Source organism: Melopsittacus undulatus, chromosome 8, assembly GCF_012275295.1.
Source record: "Melopsittacus undulatus isolate bMelUnd1 chromosome 8, bMelUnd1.mat.Z, whole genome shotgun sequence".
NCBI lineage: Eukaryota > Metazoa > Chordata > Aves > Psittaciformes > Psittaculidae > Melopsittacus > Melopsittacus undulatus.
The window spans coordinates 56,872,617-56,897,309 of record NC_047534.1 but is presented as its reverse complement, the minus strand read 5'-3'; the positions used below and the strand labels follow the sequence as shown (position 1 = coordinate 56,897,309).

At 49.3% G+C, this 24,693-nt stretch overlaps 1 protein-coding gene across 1 annotated transcript; it reads left to right on the top strand.

The window, feature by feature from the left end:
• The first annotated feature begins 5,447 nt into the window (after positions 1–5,447).
• On the top strand, positions 5,448–24,693 carry RAMP1 (receptor activity modifying protein 1). The gene is made up of 3 exons (XM_034065777.1): positions 5,448–5,487; positions 17,429–17,567; positions 24,438–24,693. The coding sequence occupies exons 1-3, from the start codon at positions 5,448–5,450 to the stop codon at positions 24,691–24,693; spliced, it is 435 nt and encodes a 144-aa protein (XP_033921668.1).

Below are 24,693 nucleotides of genomic sequence, written 5' to 3'. Positions count from 1 at the left end.
TCCTTTAAAAAACCCAGAAAAATCAGCTGTAAACTGTAATTACACCCAAAGCATCACAGCTAATTACAGTTGTGCCCAAAGTGAAGCATGTTATGTGCAGTATGCAGCTGCCCTGTCATGCCACAAGCAGCATAACATCAGATTCCACAAGCTGTGGCCCATTACTGGCCCTCCCAGTAGTTCAGAGAAGGAAAAGGGGGAAAGGAGTTACAGACTTTGGTGAAATGAAGCTGTTAGGGCACAGCTGTGTTTGCCTCCTGCAGTAACACAAAGTGACTACCTTAGAATGGAATAAGTGAGAGCAGTATTCAGTGTTGGAGGGTTTGTGCACGGGCACCAGAGCCAGAGAACCTTAACAGGGTGAACTGAAGGTTTTGCTCTCATTTCATGATGATGATGATGATCACTTTTTGCAACTGTGGCTAAGAAGTTCTGAATATGCTGAATTTGCACATCACTTGCACCTTTTCAGATGTGCAGGCACATATCTCTGCTTGGGGTAGGGGTCTACAGGCTGGTAATGCAAGCAGAAGTCCTAGTAGGAACCTCAAATACTGATACAGTGCATATACTGGTGTTATACCGAATGCCATGTGAAGCTGTAAGGCAGACAACTAGCAGCTTTCAAACCCAGCTCTGCGTTAACACATGCCAACATAATCACAGTCTGCTCCTGGTTTTGAGTTTGCACTCAGCATTGGGGTTGGGTTAGCTTCTATCGGGACAGAGATCTTTGTTTCCAGATGTTTTTCAAGTGGGAATCCTTGTGGTAATGTGAGGTTTGCTGATAAGCATGCGTTGCTGGTAGGGAATTATGCTGAGGTTTTCATGTAGAAGCTTGCTGATAGTAGATTTACTTTTCTGTGCAGATTTTCACACAGGAATTTACTGGTTGGGTGGTTTTAAGAGGAAGGATGAGTTTTAAGGTGCAGGGTGGGAAGCAGGATGCTAATTCAGTGTGGAGTGATGGAAACTGGACACTTTGTAAGGGCATTTTGGAGGGCAACACTGAAGATGGCTGTGCAGTGAAACTGGTGTACAAAGTTAATGCAAAGTAGGCTCAGCAAGACTGTGTCTAACTCCTAGTTATATATGGTATACCCTTTGCTGAAGGTCCTTATTTGCCTGAAGTTAAACAAAAGGTAAATAATTATTACTAAGGATCCTTTCTATGGCAAATCAAGAGCTTTAAAACTTATCTTGTAACACATTGCATTTAATGTATAGAGAATAATGTTAGGATAGAAAACATACTATGTGTCAGTAACAAACTCCTGTCATGCTGCTGCAGAAGAGTGAGAGCACCAGCCATTTGCTCCTGCATCAAACTGTGATGCTCCATGTAGTTTTTGTTAATCCTAAACCAGCTGGGAACCAGTAATCTGCACTGAGTTTTCATCTTGCTTTTCTCCTCTTTTGAGTTTCCACTTGTAACACCTTTTTAAAGTGAACATCTTGTAATGTCATACAAGAAGGATTTTGGGATCCTGGAGGGGCAGCTATTGGGGTTTGTAATATAAATCTAAGGAACATCTCTGTTTAAGTTTAGTGTTTTATATTCACTCAGCTTGGTCCTTGGAGGATAAGGCAGATAATAGTTGCTGGTGTTGCTTTCATAAACTAGATAGATACTCTACCTTTGGGGATTTAGCTTTTAAACTTGCTAATCCCCTGGGAAATGTGTATCTGATCTAATTCAAAGTAGTGAAAATGTCAATTACACATAAATGCATGTCGTAGTTTTATTCCTAATACATCATCTATCCAATCCATCCCATTCTATGATGTACAGACTGGATAATGTGACTGGGTGTATTAGAATAACTGATTGAGCTGAATCTGTATCTGTCATATTTTTCTTTTTCCATAACAGGAATATTTATTAGTAGTGAAGAGATGTATTCCTTGCAAAAATGAGTTAAATATTGGACTTAGTTGATGCAATTCCAGGATACTGGAGAAAACTTCCTGTTGAAACCATCTCCTTACTCCAGTAAGTCATATGATGTCTTTGTTTTACCTGTTAATTTGACCTTGAGCAGTTTTACCAAATAATTAACAGATTTAGATGACCAGGACCCCAGGCTAGCAGGTGAGAGGGTTTGGATTCCCTTTCTGCCCTGGTTTCTAATGGATCAAAGATCCATGGTAACTAAGTCCTGAACATACTGCACAACATGTTATCTAAACAGTTCTTTCTTTTATTCATCTAGAGATGCAACTTTGGCTGCCTTGCTGGAGGTGAGGAAAAACAACAATGGTATCCTAAGTGGCTTGACCATCAATACCATTACGGCAAGGACCTCTGCCATTCTAAGGAAATCCAGTCAGAAGTGAGAAAAGGCATGTAAATAAGTGGGTATTCAAGCCTACAGAAATACACTGAAATACCTCCCCTCTCCCCCCGAATCTGTGTAGTTGTATAGCCTGACTAGATTAGTAAGTAACTTAGTATAAAGCACTGAAAGAAGGATGTGAATGAATCCACAGAAGCAATAGCATCTCAGCATTGCTAGCTGTTTAGCAGAACATCTGTAAACAGGCTGGCTTGCTACCTCTGTACACTCCTCAAGTAAACTGCTGGGTTTATTATGTCAGCTATGGTACTGATTAACCTAGTGGAGGCTGTCAAACATACTCTGTACAAAGCTGACACCTAATGGCCAGTCCTTGGGTAGCAGTTCATAAAAGAAATCCCAGCACAGGCTCAGGTTTGGTTTAAAACTTGAGGATTTCTCTGCGATGGGTGAGTTCTGGAGTAGAAATCTGAACAGAATAAGATTGTATTTCTTTTAGGGTTTATTCATTTTAAAGGACACCGTGTATGATGACACAGCACGGGATGCTGCAGGAAGCTGAACATGCTAAAAACAGCCCAGATTTCAGGGATATTCTCCTGTAGGAGACACCTTGGAGTCGATGCTTGTTTCAGTCTCCTAATAAGCCTTGTATTCTGCTTACGTTAGGGCTGCTAGCAGTGCCACTATCAGGTTTCCTGCACTGTCCCACATGTTCCTAGCAATGCTTCAGCTTCACTTTTGCCTACAAACACAATCTGTACAATATTAATTCTTCCATGTTGCTTCCTCCCCAAACTGCACCAGACTCTTGACACTTTGATTTTGGTCTCAAAGCCCTTTCAAGGATGTCAAGGAGTCAGTTTGGTTTTAATCAATACTGCCTCTTCCAAGATGAGTAGTATTAATGCTGATAGTTTTACATATCTAAGTATCTTTGCCACCCATTCAATGTAGCTTTTCAGACTGAATTCTCTAGTTAGATGCGTGTGCACGTTACTGTAGTGGATGAGTAAACCACAACACAGCCTTAACTTGAACAGAACTGCTGTACATTGGATACTACAACCATACTAAGAGTGGAGTGGTTCTGCCCAGTAAGACAAAACTGGAGCTTGGGCTAGAAAGGTTTCCATAGATGCATTAAATATACAAATGGATGCTTGTAAGACATTAATCTCAGTCCTTGTCAGAAAGACAGACTGAAGATTGTGTTAAATACACAGAGGCATGGGATAGGATTTTACATCCCATTTTACATCCCATGTCATTTGTAGTGATGAAGAGCATGAAGGAATCTCAGCCCAGATGCATGTTTGTCTGAGTTCCTTTTGAAAGGATTAGTGGGACATAAGTTTGTTACTTTGCCCTTTGAGTGCCCTGTGAGCCTTTACAGATGCCTCTCTGAATCAACATCTATTTGCCAAAAGAGAACTCGTATTAATGCACTGACTTGTCCAGGGCTGCAGATATGGATGTACACTCTTGAAATACACTTGGAAATATCTGTAGTTACTAAGGTTTTAATGTCCTCGAATGTGTTGTGCTTTCCCTGTCAGATGATGTGTTTCTTTTAAATGGTCTGTGGGCCTTATACTCATCGTTATTCCTATGATAGCATTTTGCTCTCTGTTGCTTTGCTAAAGAGATGCTGACCTACAACAATTCTTGCTTTCCTCATGAGGGAGCTGTGAGATAGCCAAGTCGTTAGTAAGTGATGGGGAAAAGAATTCTCATCTTTCCATAGTAAAAAGCATGTAATATGTATAAGAAAAGATTCTTCAAAACTGCTGGTGTTCTGCTGTTTCCAGGTCTCGCCCCTTCCCTCTCAGCAGCCCTGCTGTAGGCAATGCTTCCAGAGCCACCCTTGTCTTCAGCCTCCAGTGCTGGAAACTTGGTCCTGCAGCTGCAGCGGAGGCCTCGACTTCAGTTTCATACCAATCTGAAAGCAGCCGTAAGTTTTGCTCTCCATCAACAACAGCACATGCTGCTGGTTGGGCTCTCCAGACATGATTCTGTTATTAGATAGGTGTTATTAACAGTTTAGGACAGAACTGGCTTCCTGGTATGCAAGCTGTTTTGTTTCTGCTGGGAAAGCAGAAACACGGATGATGTGAAACACGGATGATGTGAAACATGGATGATGAGAAACATGGATGATGTGAAACATGGATGATGTGAAACACGGATGATGTGAAACACAGATGATGTGAAACACGGATGATGTGAAATATGGATGATGTGAAACATGGATGATGTGAAACACGGATGATGTGAAACACAGATGATGTGAAATATGGATGATGTGAAACATGGATGATGTGAAGCACGGATGATGTGAAACACGGATGATGTGAAACACGGATGATGTGAAACACTCAAGTTAGCACCGTGTACTGATCATTCCCGTTTCCTTGTTCTTTTGAGAGATAGAGCTAACTCCAGATTTGAGAGAACAGGTACAGGGAGCAATGAGCTCCCTGCGACTGGAGCCCTCACCCTCTCTCTGGATCATATCCTAAGTGAACACTCCACGTTACCGGCTGCAGGTGGAGCTGTGTGAGCTCAGTCAGGATTTTCCACTCAGTTAAAGCAAGCAAAACCCCCAGACAAACCACTGAACATTTCCTCCTCAGATTGCATTGCATCCTCTATGTTCATATCCAACACTGTAAAAAGAAGGAAGGGAGCATCCTTAGCGTGAGGCCAGACAGGAATTCCTATGGTGGGAGGTCAAGGAGGGCTAAGGAACAACGGGTTTTGGGTGCTTTGTTTGGTTCCCTGTCCCGTGTCTCTGGACACTCCCCTGCCCGTTCCACCGGCAGGAGATGGAGCTGACGCTGCCTCCCCGGGCATGAGGGTCTGAGGTGAAGCCTTCTGAAGCCGCCTGCCTTCAGTCCTGGCTTCGACTAAACGAGGGAGCCGGGGGCTGAGCACAAGGACCCCAGACGGAGCACAGCACAGCACCGCACAGCACCTCACAGCATCGCACCGCATCGCGGGAGGCGCCGGCGGGGCAGGACCCAGGCGGGGCGGCCGGAGACGGGACCCGCCCCATGTCCCCTCCGCCGCCGGGAGCGGAGCGGAGCCAGGAGCGGCGCTGGATCCCCCCTGCCGGGGCCCGGGGGTGCGGGACGGAGCGCAGCGGACATGGCCCTGCTCCCGCAGCGCTTCCTCTGCTTCGTGCTGGGTAAGTCACTGCGCACCCCGCTCACACCGACCGGACCGGGGTACCGAGGGGATGGGGCAGCGCTGCCCTGCAAGCGCCGGTGCCCCTGCGCTGGGAGCGCACACGGTGCTCAGCACCGACCGCCTCCTCGCAGGCTTTACCCCTGCCCCGGTCCGCAAATGTGCCAAGTCTCCAGCACGGAGAGCAGGTGGAAATGGGAAGGAGGAATCAGTTGAGAGCTCCAGGACGTAACAACACATCTCACTTGGCCTCTGTCAGATGGAGATGCTGTCGGATGCAGCCTGTTTTGTATAGGGTTTCCCGTTTGGTGGGTGAGATTTGTGGGTGCTTGTGCGGGGAGACATCCTCTGGCATTTGTTTCAAAAGTGGAGATTATTTATCAGGAGACTGCTTTAGGAGTCTCTGTCTACCTGTTTCTGAGCCGCAGGGAGAGGACACAGCCATGAGTGCTTGTTCAAGCAAGCTGAGGTCGGGCAGTCTGGGGTCTGCAGGTGATTGCCTTAAAACCAGGTTGGAGATCCTGGCATTGCCTGGTTATTTTCTCAGGGTGCACCGTGCCCGGGTTTTGGTGATGCTCCCAGCATTTCATATGCAACAGGTTGTGCAGTGCTTGTAACTGATGTATCCGCAGCAGAAAGCTTGGAAGGATCACGTATTGGTGCTCTATGGAAGAAGTGTGTTTGTTTAAGGTTACATAAAGGGGAATTGAGACCCTCGTCCTAACGCTGATCTTCCATGGAATCAAAGTGCTCTGTGAGGAAGCCTGGATTCCTCCTTCTTTCACTTCCTTCTCTGGTTTTCTCCTCCAAACAGTGGTGAATAATGTATTGAGCTATGCTGCATGTAAAGGTCTTATCTGTACCACACAATTACCTATTTACTACTCTCTAGCTGGTGGTTATTCCCAGGAACGAGAAGTCTGTGCCGTTAGATGAAGCACATTCTCAATGCTTGGTTGCAGGGAAAGGCTCCAGGCTCCATAGCTGAGGAGGGGACGTTCCCACACACAAATCTGTGGCTGGTTTTGCTGACAGTGAGGACAGTTAGTTAGTTTCCTAGTTAGTTAGTTAGTTAGTCAGTTATTTCCTGCTTAGTTAGGATTTCTGTCAGCTCTGTTTTCCCAGTTCCTTCCCCCTTTTGCTGCCCCTTCCTTCCCTTGGTTTGGGCACTGTAACTTTGGGAAGTGAGGAGAGCAGGAGGTGGTGATAACTCCAGGCTGCTGTTTTCCACCCCCATTCGCAGGCTGCCTGTCCCTGTGTGAGCCACTGAAGTGGTGTTGGGTGGTGGATGGATTGTTAAACTAAAACCAGGACAGAAATCCCCTGTTTGAGCTTTTCTGGGTTTTGGCTGCTCAGAAAGAGGGAATGAGCCATGCTCCTGCCCACTGTTACTGGGAGCAGTGATGATCAGCACCACACTGCTCTGCAGCCTTGTTTTGGTGTGTAAGGGGTTACCTAAGGGCTGGGTTTCACAAGGAGACTCATTAGTGCTGGTGATGATGGATGAGGTGGGATTATGGCTCAGGAGCCAGGTCAGGGTTGTGCAGGGGGAAGTTAACAGGCAAACAGTTATTTCTGCTGAAGGCCACATAGGTTTATAGAGAGGTAAGCCCCTTCAGTGGCACTTGTGCTGCACCACTGCCTGGAGATGGTGCAGGGAATTGCCAGTGGCATCACCCAGTGTCCCTGTGTGCATCAGGGATACTGTGGCTGGTGTGACAAGGGCTGGGCAACACTTGCTGCTTTCAGGGCTGTGGTGCCACTCACAACCATGCTAGCAGGTGGCTGCAGATCCCATGTGGACGGACATTCCCCATGCTGGCATTTGCTGTCGCTTCCTGTGCCCGTTTCTGGTTGCACACAGTGCTGTGCTCTGTGATACCTTGTAGGTTCCAGATAGGTGTGCTGCTGAAGGAGCTGAGAGAGGATTGCAGAGAAGGCCAGGAAAACACTAATAAATCAATTGATATCATATTGAGTTGCAGCTGGCTGCAGAGTCAACACAAGAGGGATGTGGAGCTGTTGGAGCGAGTCCAGAGGAGGCCATGGAGATGCTGCGAGGGATGGAGGGATGAGTTTGAGGGAGAGGAGGTTATAGGGAGATGTGAAGTGTTTCGACTTGGTCAGGTAGCTAAATACCTTTTTCCCTTCTAAGATGCAATTATGGCTATGGTTTGTGAGGTAAATTCCTGCTGCAGATAGGTGAGTACCAGGGAAGTCCAAGTCCAGGGCTCCATTGTGGTGCTATGGATGCTGCTTCTGAAGCCATACTGTTTATGACCAAATCCACTAATGAACCTGCTTAAAGGTTTCAGTACCTTGTCTGTGAGCTCCTACAACTTGAGCTTTTGGGGGTGTAAACCCACAGCCTGGCCCCTTGGGAAAGCATCCCAATGGCATGTGAAATGGACAGCAGCAAAACCTCTTGGCAGCGCTGGGTTTCCCCATATCCTTCAGGTATCTTCTGTTGGGAAGACAGCAGTGTTCTGTGTGTGTGTGTTGTAGACAAGTGCCATCTCTGTGCATTATTCAGCTGGAAGGAGAGAAAACTGCATCGGGAAACCTCAGTTAAAAGGGAAGTGAATTATCCCTGGGCTGCTCACATGGCTCAGCAACAGGTTTTAGCCTGGAAAGTGTATATGGACAGGACCTCAAGATCTAGTTCCAATGGGCAGGGGGGTTGGAACTAGATGATCTTGAGGTCCTTTCCAATCCTAACTATTCTATGATTCTATGATTCTGTCAAGCTGTTGTTCTTTGCAGCCTGTGAGGACTACACCAACAAGAGAGTTTGGTTTTCTCCATGGTTAATTTATATATATATTTATTAAATTCCTCTATTTTTATATATATTTATGTATTAAATTCCTCTTCATAGGCAATCTGTTGGAGTGAACAGAGTTTGCTTGGGAACCGCTTTTTCCTTTTATTCCTAAGGTAGTTCAGTAAAATGGTTCATAGTCCCATGGACCAGAATAATTCACGTTAACACACACAAACCCACTGAAACCTGACCCCACAGGCTCGACAGCGCGTTGTCTCCAAACCAATGCCGGCCACTTTTAACTTTGGTATTAATTTCCCTGTTCTTATTATAGCCTCAATCAACTGAAATAGCCAAAGGAAGAAAATAGCCGTGGGGGTGGGAGAGGAGAGTGTTTGCCTTCAGAACATTCTTGAGTGTGGTGCTTGTTTCTCCCTGGCTTTATGCAGTGAGACCAGCTTGGAGACTGAGCTGACATCTGGCCCCTCTTGGCATGCCATGCTTTGTGATGCTTTAATGATAACCCTAAAGCACAAGTCCAATGCTGGGTTAAGGTGTTGGGATGGTGATGCTGGAAACCTGTCCTCCCTGGGCTGGCATCCATTCAGCCCCTGCTGTTTGCCAAAGATGGGTGCCCAGAATTAAATGGGGATCCCTGGTTCAGCTCTTGGGGTCAGCAAGTGAGTATTTGATGGTGCTAATGGTCAGACCTGCTTGGAGCTAGGAGTGGGTTCATGAAGGCAAATCATTCTTAAGAGGAGCCCACTGTTCATTAAGGATATAATTACCTTATAACTAATTGCTCAGGACACTTTCCCCCTCTCCTGCTCTGCAGTCAGACAGCAGCTTTCAGCATGCCTGGGGTTTGATTTCCTGCCTCCTTCCTCCCTTTTCTGCTGCTTCTGAATTTGTTTCACTTAACACATGATATTTTTTGGGGGGGGAACAAGAGTATTTGTCATTTTGCCTTTCACAGAATGAAATCTGGGGACACGTTAGGTTCTGTTCCTGGAAGTGTGCTTGGCTGGTGGCTAACAAGGACATACCGTAACGCCTGCTAACACATGTAGGGAGACTGAGGTGAAGAGAGAAACTGGAGCAGGGTCCTGGCTCTTTGAACAGCCTGTTTCAGTGTATTTAGTGGTTACTGTTGTTTAACAGCAATACTATAGGGCAAAAAGTGAACTTTGTGACTTAGCTAAGCAGGACTATCCTGCACTGGACTATGGGATGCGAAGTACCAGTGTTTACTTTGCATATTCTGCATCTTACAGGAGCTGTTATGTGAAAACCTCTATCAGAATGATCCTAAGTTATCCTTTGTTTGGGCTGTTGCATTGTAGGTGCTCCATAAATGAACTTGGGAAGAGGACTAACATAGTGCAGCAGTATCTCTGCTGCCCAAGCATCTCCTAAGAGCGGCAGGGATACAGCCTGAGGAAGCAGTTTTCTGTTGAGGGAATCACTTGATGCTTTTGGGAGTCACTGTATCCTGCAGTAACTTAGTGCTTTGGAAGCTTTACACCATCCCAAAACATTTCCATGTTTCTTAAGACTTCAGGAAACTATTCACCCTGGTGTTCAGGAGAACTAGGGTTGTCTTTTCCCTGAAGAGCCTAAATACCTTTAATCTGATTTATTATCTTGTAGAAAAGGGGACTTCATCCCTGTTCCTGGAAAGGTTATTCCTCTTCATTTTATTAGACAAGGCAAAACAGAGATAAATGGGGTTTTTTCTCTAGCCGGCACTAATGAGATATTTTGCACACAACTGAACGTAATACACCCAAAAGGATGTTTGAGGTTTCAGTTTTGGCATCCTGTTCTGCCTGTGAAGGAAATGATACATCCATCGAGCTGATACTTTGCTGTCATTCTGGTCTTTGCTAGGATGGGGGTGTTTGAGTTTTCGTTATCAGTTTATAGTTACCCCAAGCATTACAAGAGGGCACAAAATACACTGTGTAAAATGAAATGCCAGTGAATGTTTTGTTGAAGCTGAGGTAGGAGCCAGCTGCCTGAATGCAGTGCCTGTCTGGGGGCTGTTTTCTATTAACCCGACAAGGCAGGACACTTCCAACCAGTGCATTGGATGGTACATGTGTTAACTGGTGGTAAGGGTTTCTGCTCAGGCTGTGGTGGGAGCAGGGGCCACCCATGGGACAGCAGGGCAGGAGCTGGGCAGCACACTACCAGAGGAAGGCAGGTAGGCTGCCACCCTGGGTGCAGGAACCCATCACTGGCAGCAGGACCCCTCAATGCCCATTCTTCAGCATGGCCCTCTCCAAAAGGCTCTCTCCAAAGGTCCCTCATCCCATGGGAAAGCAGCTGCCACAGTGTGATGGGCAGAGCAATCTCTGTTATCCCGCAGTCCCTTTGGCAGGCAGAGGGAGCCAGGATGTGGTGAGGAGGTGCTGGGAAGAGAGATGAGGGCTCCAGAGCTGTGTGCTGCTGGCTTCATTAGCCCAGTGCTCACAAAGCAGCCCTAATTAGGGACCAAGCCATGGGGCTGGGTGTGATGGAGCCCTGCTCCTTGTGGGGCTGCAGAGGGGGACCAGGGGACAGGGTCCAGGGAGTGGGGACTGCAGCTTGCCTCTCACCACAGAACCATGGACTGGGCTGGGCTGGAAGGGACCTTAAAGCTCATCCAGTTCCAACCCCCTGCCATGGGCAGTGACACCTTCCACTGGAGCAGCTGCTCCAAGACCCATAGGTAGGGTGTAGTCAACAGTAGTGCTTTGATGCTGTGTACCCTGTTTGCAGGAACACTAAGGAGACTGGGAAGTTCAGGGTGCTGGTATAAGCTGCTGCAATTGCTGGGAAGCCATTTGTGTCCTGCTGCTGGTGTGCAGCTGAGCTGGTACTGATGCGTGTTTGTGATCCACTTGTTTCCGCTTGACCTTCTCCTCTTACTGCCTTTTATCGTAAGTAAGTCTTCGTGCCCGGTAGTGTTTATCCCCAGAAGTATTCCTGGAGCATCATCACACTGCCTCCATATGGTCCATGTCCTTCCAGAAACAGGGTTTATGGGGATGCTCCTCCGGAAGCAGCAGTGGGACAGTGCTGGCAGGTCCGCAGTGTATCCTTCAGACCCACATGTTGTGCTTCATTCCCAAAGATCATAGGATCACAGCATGGTTTGTGTTGGAAGGAGCCTTAAATCTCACCCAGTTCCAATCCCTGCCACGGGCAGGGACCCCTTCCACTGGAGCAGCTGCTCCAAGCCCCTGTGTCCAACACTGCCAGGGATGGGGCAGCCACAGCTTCTCTGAGCATATTGGGGAGCATCTGCTGCCTGAACTTTCCACATGGCCAGGTCCATAATGGGACCATCCCAAGCCTGGTCAAATCTCTCTCTACCAATTCTACATTCATGTATCTGGTGTTAACCAATCCAGCAAGGTTTAACACTGACCCTCTCTACTGCTTCTGCTGTGGCATGGCATGTACAATGGCACCCCCTCCATGGTGCTCATTTGGCACAGAGGTCTCATTTTCTGGGGTTTAATGGGATTGATCAGCAAATATTTATGTGGAGGCTGTTTCTTATGGAGGAGATGCAACACACAGATGGGATGGGATAATCCTGTGCTGGTGGGGGGGTGCACAGGCTGCTTGAGAAGGGGATGGGTCCTTGTCTCCCCCACAGTTGCCTGCAGGGTTTGGACACCTCCATCCCTCTCACCATTCCAAGCTGCTGGATCCCAGTGCCAGTGCCCCCAGCCTGACCCAGCGAGGCAGGCAGGATAGGTTTAAAAATACATTCCCCATGCAAACCCAGGACAGAAATAGCCCTGCTGGGCTTGGAGGTTTCATTTGACTGCAGGGGCGCATCCCAGGCTGTCAGCAAGCAGAGGGGTGCGAACTCTCTGAGGCAGCTCCTCTCCCATAGAGAAATAGTGTCAAGCCAGCCACCGTGGTTCCCCAAACCCAATGTCTGCATTTTGCTGTCCCCCAGCTCCAGCTGGAGGGGCTCACATATTTGCTAAGCTCCAGCTTCAGTTTTGCCCGGTGAGCCAAGCTCTGAAGCCAAAAGCAGCCCCATTGGAGGTATATATTTAAGCAGAGGGTGTTGGACCCATCCTGGGGCTTGTGGGGCTGCAGATGCTGGAAGGGGCAGTTGTGTCTTTCTCCCCAACCAGTGTGGGTGACTTCCTGTCCCTCCCCTGTTTCTCTTCATGAGGTTTCCTGTACACGACCTGTTTCCCTCTGGTTTGGTTTGTAAGCTGTGTCTGGAGCTGTACCCATGGGTGTCTTCAGGTGATGCAGAGGGTGCTCCTCAGGTGGATGTGCTGGAGAGGAGGTTGGTGCCCAGTGCCAGCCTCTAATTGACACCATGCCAGCTAGAGGCTATGTAGAGTGGCTGCCCAAACCTGCTCTGTCTGGGAGGCACAAAGTCAGGCTTAGAAGGTGTGGACAGGTAGGGGCAGTGCCCAGGTTGGTCCCTGGGGCAGTGATGCTCTGTCAGAGGTCTGCAGGGACCATCCAGAGCCCGGCTCAAGCCATTCACGTGTGAGCCCGGCTTAGAGCAGTGGGTTTATTTTTAGGCCTGTGAGCACTTGCTCCATCCCCCACAAAACCATCTGTGGTTGTTGGCTTTGAGTCAGCAAACACCCCCCAACCCCCCCAGCTTTTGGCCACAGACTGGGATGTTTTTCATACTCATCCTCTGCCTTCATGCCCTTTCCCCATTCTCCCACAGGCATTTTGGGCTGGGTCTGATCCTTCCCTTGGCTCCGTGGTTCAGGCCGGGCAGAGCACTGGGGTGCTGGGAGGGGACTCGTTCTGATACAACCCATGGATGCTCCCAATGGTGTTCAAGCCCCTTTGTGGGGTATCAGATGCTCACCTGGCTCAAGATGAAAACTGGAGCTTAATTATGTTGTGTTCCTAATTAGCATGGACATGGTGGCTCTGCTGGTTGAAACCCTGCTTGAGAAACGTGCTTGATGAGGATCAGCTCAGCTGATCCCTTTGTACATGTGGGTCCCAACACAAAGAGAAGGGCTGAAAAGCAAATGTAGGTGTCCTGAGACTAAACACATGCTCTGCATGTACAGAGAGGCTTTCCAAGGGCTGTGCCTACAAAATCCCCCCACTCCAAACCTGCTCTCCCACAGTTTGGGGTTAGCCACAAACAACTGCCTCCTTCCCAGCATTGTTCCCTGTTGAGGACCTGGTTTGCCAGCACACAGCACATCTGTCTGCTGGGCTCTACCTGGTTTCATCTCACAGGCTTAATTCAGTGCAGGATTTCATGCCAGTAGATGGGGATGTGGCAGAGGCAGGGCTTGAAGCACACGCAGCAGGTGAGCACCAGGTTTCCAGCTCCTGTTGGGCTTTATTTCACAGCTGGGTCCAAACCATGCAACAACCACATGGAAAAGCTCATCTCAGGCTTGCTGAGAGAGTGCTGATGATTTCACAGGGGTCACAGCATTTGGGAGAAGCCAGGAGAAGATATTGGGATGTTTGTTCTCCTTGAGCCCAGAGCTTTGCTGGTGCTTGGGTTTAGCTACTTGTGGCTCGTTCATTGCCAGCCCTGCTGTGAGGGTCACAGTGCAATTACCTCTGATCTGAGGTTTAATGAGACCTCTGAGGTCTGGGATGAGGATCTGGGATGCCTGGAAAAGCCTTGTCCCCAATCACTTCCTCACCACCGCTCTCCAGGTGTTCCCTGTGAGGAGGCAACATAAGGTTCCTTGAAGTTATGTCTTTAGGCAGGCAGCGAAGGGTGTCCATCAATGCAGGCTGTTGAGCAGGATGAACACCATGGCAGACGGTGCCTCCTTGCAGCAGAAGACATCTGTGCACACACATGTTGCAAGGATAAAGGCTGGATGGCTTGTGGCAGTGTCACTTATATGATGCACAGGCTGAGGAGACATGGAATGATGAACAGAACCCCCTGCTCTGTGTCTAGGCAGCACCCAAAATCCAAACAGGGCTTTGGAGATACCACATGGCTCCAGTGGGATGTTCCCAGAGAACCACTGCATTCCACAGCTCCCAATGCCATTTATCCAAAGGCAGTGCTGAGGGCACATGAAAAGGGAGGTCTGGGAGGCAGCTCAGTCAGGTTTTGGAGCTCAGTTATTCAGCAGCTCCTTATGGCCTTCACAAATGGATGCTGCTAAGTGCAGAGACGTGACTGCTCCAGAGCTCAGTTATTCACAGCTCACTGCAGCTGACTTACACCATCTCCATCAGCAGGGCTGAGGGGGAAGGAAAACCTTCTGGAATGAGACCCAGGAGACAGACACAAGAATCCCTGCCTGCTTTCCCCCCACCCCAGCCCTGCTGTTACAAACCAGAGCCCATCCCAGCCTGCTCTGTTGATTAATGTGGGTCTGGGGAAAGGCCAGGAGCAAGCATGGAGTATCTGTATGTTTAGTGGGGACTGTGTGAAGATGCAGCAGGAGGGTCTCCTTTCTTTGACCTGAAAATGTGCATTTAAAGCTAAAGCCAGTTCTCCCTGCCCAGCTGAAAACACTGTGCTCACTGTGCCCAGCTTGGTCCTCGCAGTGTTTAAAGCTCTATTGAGCCTTACTCCTCTTGGATGCTCTTTGCTTCTGATGTATAAAACAAAAGAGCCCTTCACAATAGTAAAAGTCTAATGTCCTTGTGAAATGTCTTGGCTGATGGATCTGGTTTCCCCAGGTAGAGGGTTTGCACACAGACCCCATGTGTAGGTATGGGAGAGGCTTCTTCCAGGAGCAGGCTCTCTGCGCTGCTCCATGGGGTTACCAAGCCAAGCCTTGGCTGTCACCATCTGAAGGCAAGTCCTCATATGGGGAAAGCAGAGCTCCTGGAGGACAGTCCCCATGGGGGGATGTGCCTTGGAAGGACCTTCGGAGGTGGGACAAGAGGCAGGAAGGAGTTGCATGCTTGGGGATGACAAAGCTCATGCGCTAGTTCTCTCCTGGCTGCCTACACCTGCACGTCCAGCCCAGCTTGCTGGGATGACAAGTGCTTAATGCTCCCTGGGGTGTTCTTTTCACTTGGGTTAGGTTGTGTTTTGGTTTTGGGGGTTTTCCTGTTCTTGTTCTTATGCTGGCTACCAGGTACATGTGGCATTGCAGGCATCACAGCCAGTTTGTGGTTGTCTGTTACTTCGTCCCCATGATATACTTAGTGTTTCTCCTGTCTCCAACCAAGATGGGGCTGCCTGTTAAGGTGTTTCCCTCTGGGTCTGTTCTGCAGGAGCAGCTGTGCAGTCATTGGGAAACGTTTGAGCATCTCCAAGGACAGCTGTTTATGTGGTGCACAAGTGATGACTTGTCTCTAGGCCCATCCATGCTAATGTGGGGAGAAGCAAAGCCAGGTGAAGGGCAGCTTGGCCATGCTCTGTTGGCTCCTGCTTCACTTTCCTCTTAAAGTGGCTTTGTCTTCCTCAATTTGTCTCTGCACTTCATGTGTCTCACTCATTTCTGCTCCATTTCCTCCTTTGCTCCTCCATCCCCTTGGCAGCATCTGGCTGGTTTGTGATCAGTTCTCCTTCCCTCATGCAGCTCTCTCCTGCTCCCCACTGAAACCATTTGCTGGAGGCAGCTTCTCTCCAAGCTGTTTAGCTGTCTGATGGGCATAATGTTTGCAGGGCACTTGTCCTTCCAGTGCATGGTCTTCACTAAGGGGTGACCCCTTGGGGTGGCACCTGAACCTCCCTTGGATGCTGGTGTTCCCTCAGCCATGTCACTTGTTCCCTTGATTCATCCAGGTTTGAAGGGATGGGAAGGGGAGGAAAGCCTCCCACCCATCACTTGTCCTTGCGCCTGCCTGGACTGAGCTTTGCAGCCCATCTCTCAAGTACAATGATTGCACATTGTACCTTCCTCTTCCTCCTGCTCCTCTTCCTCCCCTGGTGCTTTGCTTCAGCACCCAAACCTTCCCATTTCAGAGCAGGGCTTGTCTCTGGCTGGACTTGATGATCTTAAAGGTGTTTTCCAGCCTAGCTGCTCCTCTGATTCTCTGGCTGAGGTTGTATTATGCAGCACCACAGGGTGAGCCCCTGGGTGGCATCAGTTGGGGAGAGCTTTCAATTACAATACAATCATGTTTATTATTGCAAAGGGAGGGTTTAATGCTCCTCACATCCCTTTCCTTGGCCTTGATAACTCACGTTGTCTTATTCTGAGCTGGGTTGAAGTGGCTGCTATGGTGGGAGGCAGCATGGGAGCCCTGCAGCCATCCACAAACCTCACCCAAGGGTCTGGGGGCCCCTTGCCATCCAAATCCCGCAAGGGGTGCTGAGTTCCTGCCCATTCCCATGGGATGCTGGTCCCTAAGCACTCCTAGTATATGTATGTTGGCTGCAGAGGGCCTGCTCAAGGAGGTCAGTCCTGGGGCAGGATGATGCCCATGGCTTTCATATGCAGCCTGCTAAATAAATAGCTAAATTCTGTTTTGGTGAAAAATAAGATAAAAATAAAGCCCCATTACTTTGCACAGAGTTATTTATGTGTAGTAAAACACAGAGCTGGTATGTGATGCCTGCTACAACCTACTCCAGGAGCTGCAAAGGCACTAGCAGGCACCTGGGGACCAGGATGTTATTTATAGCCAGGCTCAGTAAATCACTTCTAAGGTTTATTTTCTTCAAGCCTGTGCCTGCTTCCCTTTGTATCATTGCTGCCCTTCTCCCTTTGGACTCACTGGTGGCATTGCACTAGCTGTGCACAGACTTGGGAAGAAGCACCTTCACCATGGATGGATGTTTGTTTCCAAGTGTGGCATCATGCAGCTGGTTTTCCAGGGGTCCTTTGCTCAGCAGCAGTGGCAGGGATCTCACTGGGAGCTGTGTGGTTATTCCCTAGCATCACCTTACTCTGTTTGTAAACCCAAAACCCTGGAAATTTAAAGTCCCAATATGTGTGTCATGGGATCAGTGGAGAACAAACCTGCATCCTTACTTATTCATGACTTACATGGCCTATTTTCAATAACTGATTTATGTAGCATCAAGCACTAGGGAGGGTAACAGCAGATGATGTTGCAGGGTCATAGTGATGTGAAAGGGAAATAACCCCCCCAGAAGGAGGTTCTGAAGGAACCATTTGACAGGGGGTGTGATGTGATGTTCAGCTTTGCTTTGGCAGACACCCTCAGTGTGCAGGGCTGTGTAGGGACCACACAGTGGGAGGCAGGGTCTAACCCTGCTTGCTCCTCGTCTGTCTTGCAGCTCATCACTTCATCGCAGTGACAGCGTGCCAGCAGGCAGACTATGGCTGGATGATCCAGCACTACTGCCTGAAGCAGTTCCAGCTCACCATGGAGGGCATCGGGCAACGGCTCTGGTGTGACTGGGATGAGACTGTGGGGTAAGTAATGTCCCTGCTGTCCTGCCTGCTCCCATCTTTGATTCTGGGGGGGAAGGAGGTCAGCCCTGGAGTGCTGGGTCCAGTCCTGAGCTCACCAGTGCAAGAGAGACACAGACAGACTGGAGAGAGTCCAGTAATGGACCACGATGATGATGAAGGGTCTGGAGCATCTCCCCTGTGAGGGAGCTGGGCCTGTTCATCCTGGGAAGAGCAGGCTCCAGAGGATCTCATTAAGGTATATAAGTATCTGAAGGGGGGGTGCAAAGAGGACAGAGCCAGGCTCTCCTTGGTGGTGACCAGTGACAGGACCAGAGGCAATGGGCACAAACTGAAGCACAGGAGGTGCCCTCTGGACATCAGGAAGCTTCTCACTGTGAGGGTGACTGAGCACTGGCACACGTTGCCCAGTGAGGCTGGGGAGTCTCCATCATTGGAGATGTTTAAAAGCCATCTGGACATGGTCATAGCCCTGCTTGATCAGGGGCATTTGGAGACAAGGAGGATCTCCAGATGTCCTGTCCAACCTCAGCCATTCTAAATGGGCCTTCAAGGAGCCCACCCTGGCAGTGTTTGGAAATCAGGATGGTGCTCTCTCAGTACACTTATGTACATATGAAGAAACCACACACCCCAATGAGCTTCAATAGGAGATGGAGATGCCTGCTGTATGCTGAGCATCAACGTGTTAATAAGGCAGTAATTAAGATCCCTGTCATGGCTCCATTACATCTCCTGGTGACTCACTGCTCGATGGACACACTTTCCATGAGGTTTTCCTGTTTTTCCTCTCAGTACTTAGCCTATCCAGACAATCCCTAATGACTTAACTCAGCTCAAAATCCCCACATCCCACTGAGATGCCTTCAAACCTCTGTGTGAGGAAATCCCAGCGCATCCCACTGGATCTGCTGGCTCGCTGCTGCTCCCAGAAGTTGTGTGTTGATCTTAGCAACCAGAAGTAGCTGGCACAGTGTGTGTCCTGGCAGCCTTCTGCTGAGCCTCCTGTTTATGATCCCTGCCAGCGAGTTAGCAGTGATTTATGATGCAGGAGAAGCAGTGGTGCCGTCTGCTTTCCTGGTGGAGCACTTGGTGGCAACCTGGGGGGATAAGAGGGTGATAAGGAGACCCTACTTGGTGCAGCAGCATCAGGGAGAGCAGGGGATGTTGCATATGTGGAACATGGTGCTCTGGGATGGCTTCTTTGGTATGTCTCTGGTTTGGTTCTGGCTCTTCCCTATTCCTACTCAACAGAACAGAGGTTTTCAGTACCACCATGGCATGAATCATTCTCCTGGTGAGATGGTTGTGACTGAAGTTGCAAAGAGCACCCAGGGGTGTCCATGGGGTGAGGGCCTGAGACGCCTGCTCTCGTGCAGTGCGGGTGTGCTGTGGCCTTCCCCTGGGGAAGCAAAGTGGCTTGAGACACAAGTGGGGATCGAGGTCAGTTGGAAGTGGTGATGGATGTCACTGTGCCATGAGTGTTTTAAACAGAAATCAGAGGTTTTGTAAGGTTTTGGTTGATTTCTTGCTCCATGGCCCTTTCTTCTATGCTGAATTAAAATATATGTGTGTGTGTGTATGAAAACATACATGTATAGATGGATAGATTTTAAAAAGGACAGTTTGGGTTTTCCTTCCCCTCATTGGTGATAAAATGGAGGGGACAAAAAGAGATTGGAAAGACTGTAGGAGGTTTTCTGGTTCTGAGAAACCTCATTTGGTCCTCAGGAATGTCCCAGGCCCTGAGGTCTCCATGGGATCTGTCCCATGTCTCTGTTGACACCCTTGCAGGCAGCATCCAGATGTGGTCTAGGTGCAGTGAATGGCAGCAGAAGGGGATAACCACCCTAGTGCATCCCAGGGGTAGGACATTGCTTTTGATTCTGGTTTGGTCCTATCTGCAAGCCTGGTGAGGTGCAATCCATCTCCTCCTTCTTCAAAGCCATTGCACAGGAAGCAGAGGTGTATGAAGAGCTTGTTCTTTATCTCCCATGTCCTGGTTTGGGTTTTTCTTCCCTAAACAGTTTGCACTAAACTTGTTATCCTTGAGACACCTGCAGGAAATGCTGATAAACTTGCAGTGTGTAATTCGATTGTGTGAGTCCATTCGCGCACATGAAAGCAGGGCTCGGGGTTAGTTAAGCAATGTCATCTCTCTGATCTTCCTGTGCCCTCAGGACACTGGGAAAATCAGGTAGAAATAGCTTAGCCCCTGCTGCAAATAAGCTGCTCTGGAGGGACAGCAATTTTAGGTGGTCACCATACTCAAGACCTGAGTGTGCTTGGGACTCACCATCCCCTGTTAATCCTGCAGAGGGGCTTGGGACAAGGGCCTGTAGGGATGGGACAAGGGGAATGGCTTGAACCTGATAGAGGGGAGACTGAGCTGAGCTCTGAGGCAGAAGCTGTTCCCTGTGAGGGTGCTGAGGCGCTGGCACAGGGTGCCCAGAGAAGCTGTGGCTGCCCCATCCCTGGCAGTGCTCAAGGCCAGGTTGGACACAGGGGCTTGGAGCAGCTGCTCCAGTGGAAGGTGTCCCTGCCTGTGGCAGGGGTTGGGGCTGGAGGAGCTTTAAGGTCCCTTCCAACACAAACCAGTCTGGGATTCTATGGTTTTAAGAGAAAAAGCAGTTAGGAGATGTCCCAGCAGTAGTGGGTAGGGGGTGGCATAGGCTGACTGGTCAACCCTCCAGCTTGGGCTTCTCCTAGGCACAAAACAAGGAAACAGAACAGTCCTAGAGCCTGTTTCCTCTCCATATCTTCCCCCCAACAATGGAATTTTGACACTTGAAACCTGTTTGAAACAAGAAAGAGACATGTTTGAAGGTTTTGTCTCTGCTAGGCCCAGTACCATCAGCAGTATCTGGTTTGGGGCTGTGATTTCTCATACATGGCATTTAGCAGGGAAATGCCTGTTAGTCCCATCATTTACTGCTCAATTGAGAATGACAGGATGGGAACATCCGAATAAATGAGTTGTCTCAGCAGAGTTTGTAATTGTGGTTTATTGGTCCTATTTATAGGCTGCAGATTATCCTCATCTTACCCTCAGAGGTATTAACTGAGCTCTGCATTCCTGGAACTGCTGCTTTCAGGTGTAACAGAGGGGCCTCTCTGGACCAGGAGTGTCTGATGAGGTTGGGCTCGGACTAACTCTGAGGTTGGTCCATCATCAATGAGCTCTGCTGGCTTTTTATCTGTGCTTATTTGGGGAAAGTTGATGTGTTTTCATGGGCAAATCTTACCATAGAGCAGGGGAAGTTGTGTGAGCTGATACACGCTTCAGGAGTGGGATGCTGTGAACACTGTCTCCTGGGAAGAGGGAAGGGCTGCTGAGAGGTGTTTTGCATTGGGTTCTCCAGTTTCTTTCCTTCTCTTCCTCCCCAAAGGATGAGTGAACTTCAGATGCTCCTGTGTGCTGGTGCCTGCTGGGTTGCTCACTGGTCGAGTTGAGCTGTCCTCTCCAGCCCCTCTGTGGTGCTGTCCCATGGATCCCTGGCCCAGGGGTGATTTAGACTGAGCATCCTGGAGTTGTCTTTTCCAGGGGTACCCTTTGATTCAAAAGGTAGATGATGGTTTAGCTGGAGGTGTGCTGTGGGCTCCTCTGCTTGGGGTGACATGGTTTAGTGTGAGGTGTCCCTGCCCATAGCAGGGGGTTGGAACTAAATGATCTTAAGTACCTTTCCAGCACTAACCAGTCTATGGTGCTATGATTCTATGTGGCACTGGGACTGCAGGAGGGATTGGTTGCTGGCTGCTCACCCACCACCAGCAGCAGCTGATGACTTCTCATCAGCATTCCTGCAGGTTTTGTCCTGCTGCAAAGGTTCTGTTTTCCTGCAGAACAGTTCTTGCCTTGCAGGCTGTGGCCAGAGGCTCTGCATGGAAGTAAATGGGATGGGAAGATGCTCATTGCACTGAGCGGTGCCGCAGCTGCAGGAGTCACTCCAGCCGAGCCAGGCGCCTTCATTCCAAATATATCTGCCCTGTGGCATGCCAAAGGTTTCCGGGGAATGCCATCCCCTCATCCTGTGGGGATGGAGCTGCCCAGGGTGAGCGTGCAGGCTGACAGCTGCAGCCAGGACCAGCAATGAGGGATGATGCTGCCAGCTCCTGGGACCTGTCCCACTCCTGCCCCTAGCTTCAGTACACTCGCTGTGTGCCTTTGGGTTATTTACCCATTATCTGACAGAAAACAGATTGATCCATTCTCTTATTATCTCATTATCTACTTATTTATCTTCAGGTTGCCAGGTCCCTGCTGGATATCCCTTTAGGTCCCTGCTGGATATCCCTTTAGCATGCCTGCAAGCTTGCCCTGAAGCCTTGCAGAGGAAGAAATCAATGTCTTCTTTTCATTTACAACACAAAAGGAAAGCCTCGTGTGGTTTTGGGGTTTGTAAGGTTGCTTTTTTCCTCCTGCAACAAAGGGTTTGGGGAGGATAGGGAAAATCCTGATACCTGTGGCAAGAGGGGAGAGCTGTGAACCCCAACCAGGCTCTGCAGTGTAACACCGTTCACACCTAGGTGATGACAAGGAGTAAATGGCAGATCAAAGTCCAGTCTGGGTTGCAGTGGTACAAAACCAGAGGCACTGCTTAGGATTTACAGCAGGGTTAAGCATTGGGACCCCATCAAACCTTAAACCAGGCCTCGATTGCTTCCCACCTGCAGCCCAGCCCAGTCTGCCTGAGGGTGCTCATCCCCACGTGGCCCCCACACTGCCCAGCCTCCTGCTGCAGCATCCTTCCCATCCAAACCGTTTCCATGGCAACGAGGAAAACAGTTTTAATTGCAGTTCATGTTGGGTAGGGGAAATAACGTTTAGAGCTAAGGGAAGCTGTGCCCCTCAGGGTGGGCTGCCTGTCTCCCTGCCTGCGGATGGCCTGGGACAAGCTGCCCTGTTCCCAGTGCTTCCTACATCAACAAACTAAGCACAGGTTTTATCTTTGTTTCAGTAATTAAAGCTAGTCTTTTGAGGCATTTTAATGTCAGATGTTGCTATTTAAGGCAAAGCCAAGGAGAGGAGAGGTGGAAGAAGAGGGAGGTGATGTGGATGCAGACTGCTGCTCCTTTCTGTCTCTTCCCATGTCTGGTGGTCTCTGGGGATGTGCTGACCATCCCTTTGGTACCCCTCTGGTGATGTACCTGTAGATATGATGTACCTGTGATGGTCCTTCATGCCATGTGTCAGGGTGCTCTGCAGGTGAGGACAGAAGGTGGTCCAAGTCTTGCAGGACCATCATCTGAACACCATGAGATGCAGCTGGCAAGGGATGGCCTGAGTGGTTGCTGGCAGCCCATGTCTATGGATGTGAAAGGGTCTATGAGATAAAGTGGAAGGAATGAAAACACCCAGCTACACTGCAGAGTTTGGCTTTGCTTTTAGTTGGCTGCTCATAAAACTACTATGGTCTTTGTGTGAGCTTTGTGGGCAGAAAATCATAAGAGTCACAGTCTGGTTTGGGTTGGAAGGGACCTTAAAGCCCATCCAGTTCCAACTCCCTGCCTGTGAATGGTGGGAGCAGGTATTTATCAACACAGAAGCATGGGTTGAGCTAGGGAAGGGCTAAGCCAGCTGCTGTACAGCCCTTCAGTCTTAAAATAGCTTCTCTGTTACTGCTCTCCCTCTGGTTCCTGACGATGCTTCAGCTCTCGAGATCTCCTAAGGATGCTGATGGACGGGAAATGCTAATCTGGCATATTGGGATGCTGAGCAGGAGCTGCTTTGAGTAGCTCCAGGCGCCCTCTTAATTAAATGAGGGGCTCCCTCCGGCGCTGCTGTGTGCCAATGGGCACAGCAAAGACAACTGCTGCCAGCCCCAAACCCTTGCTGATGAGATGCAGGATCTGCAGCAAGTAGCTGGGAAGCTGCTTAGAAAGTATCTGTTCCCCCAGGTGGGTTTTTAATTGGCTGGCTGGGGTTTGGTTTGCTCTGTTTCTGTAGGGTCAGGCCTAATTGGCATGGGGAAAGAAACAGTTCTATATACATGTTGGTTTTATGCATAGCCTTAAAATGGATGTGCTGGCCGGTGAGAGGTGGGATGGGTTGTGGTCCTGTGGACCTGCAGGATAAGGTAGGATAAGAGATGAGCTTCGGAAGTGCATGCTCTTGGTTCAGATGCAACCCCTGTTTTTAGGCAATCCAGAGAGAATTTAAGCAGATTTGATGTACTCGCTGTTGTCCCCTTTTGGCTGCACCATTGCCCTGAAGGCAGAGCAGCTCACCCAGCTGCTGGTGGCTCAGGGTGGGTTTTCTGAAGGGCTTCCCCTAAAAGTGCCAGATGGTTATGTGGGTCCAGGTGGTATTTTCTGATAGCACTGGCCTGGCCATGAAATTCTGCAAGAATGAGCAAAACCAAACCAAACCCACCAAACCCTTGCTTCTTGTTATGTCTGTAAATATTAATCCTGTTTTCATTTACTTATAGAATCATAGAATGGTTTGGGTTGGAAGAGACCTTAAAGCTTGTCTAGTTCCAACCGCCTGCCATGGGCAGGATGCCTCACACTACACCATGTTATCCAAGGCTCTGTCCAATCTGGCCTTGAACACTGCCAGGGATGGAGCATTTATCACTTCTTTGGACAACCTGTGCCAGCGCATCACCCCCCTCAAAGAACTTCTTCCTTATATCTAACCTGAACTTCCCCTGTTTCAGTTTGAACCCATTACCCCTTGTCCTATCACTGCAGTTCCTGATGAAGAGTCCTCTCCAGCATCCCTGTACCCCTTTGCAGATACTGAAAGGCTGCTCTGAGGTCTCCACGCAGCCTTCTCCTGAAACAACAAACCCATTGAAAGCTATGGGGGGTGCTCCTGTCAGGGTGCCAGTCCCTGGTGCCACCGCAGTGCCCTTGTCTGTGTTGCAGCACCTATGGGGAGCTGACCAACTGCACCGCGCTCATCGCAGAGAGGCTGGACTGCTACTGGCCCAACCGGCTGGTGGACGAGTTCTTCGTGGCCGTGCACAAACAGTACTTCAGGAACTGCTCCCCCTCGGGCCGGGCGCTGCACGACCCCCCCAACAGCATCCTCTGCCCCTTCATCCTGCTGCCCATCCTCATCACCTTGCTGATGACCGCGCTGGTGGTATGGAGGAGCAAACGCAGTGAGGGCATCGTGTAG

Coding starts and splice junctions, on each gene's coding strand:
- RAMP1 (XM_034065777.1), top strand. CDS start 5,448: ATGGCCCTGCTCCCGCAGCGCTTCCTCTGCTTCGTGCTGG. Junction 5,488..17,428: donor CTTCCTCTGCTTCGTGCTGG/GTAAGTCACTGC, acceptor TCTGTCTTGCAG/CTCATCACTTCATCGCAGTG. Junction 17,568..24,437: donor GACTGGGATGAGACTGTGGG/GTAAGTAATGTC, acceptor TCTGTGTTGCAG/CACCTATGGGGAGCTGACCA.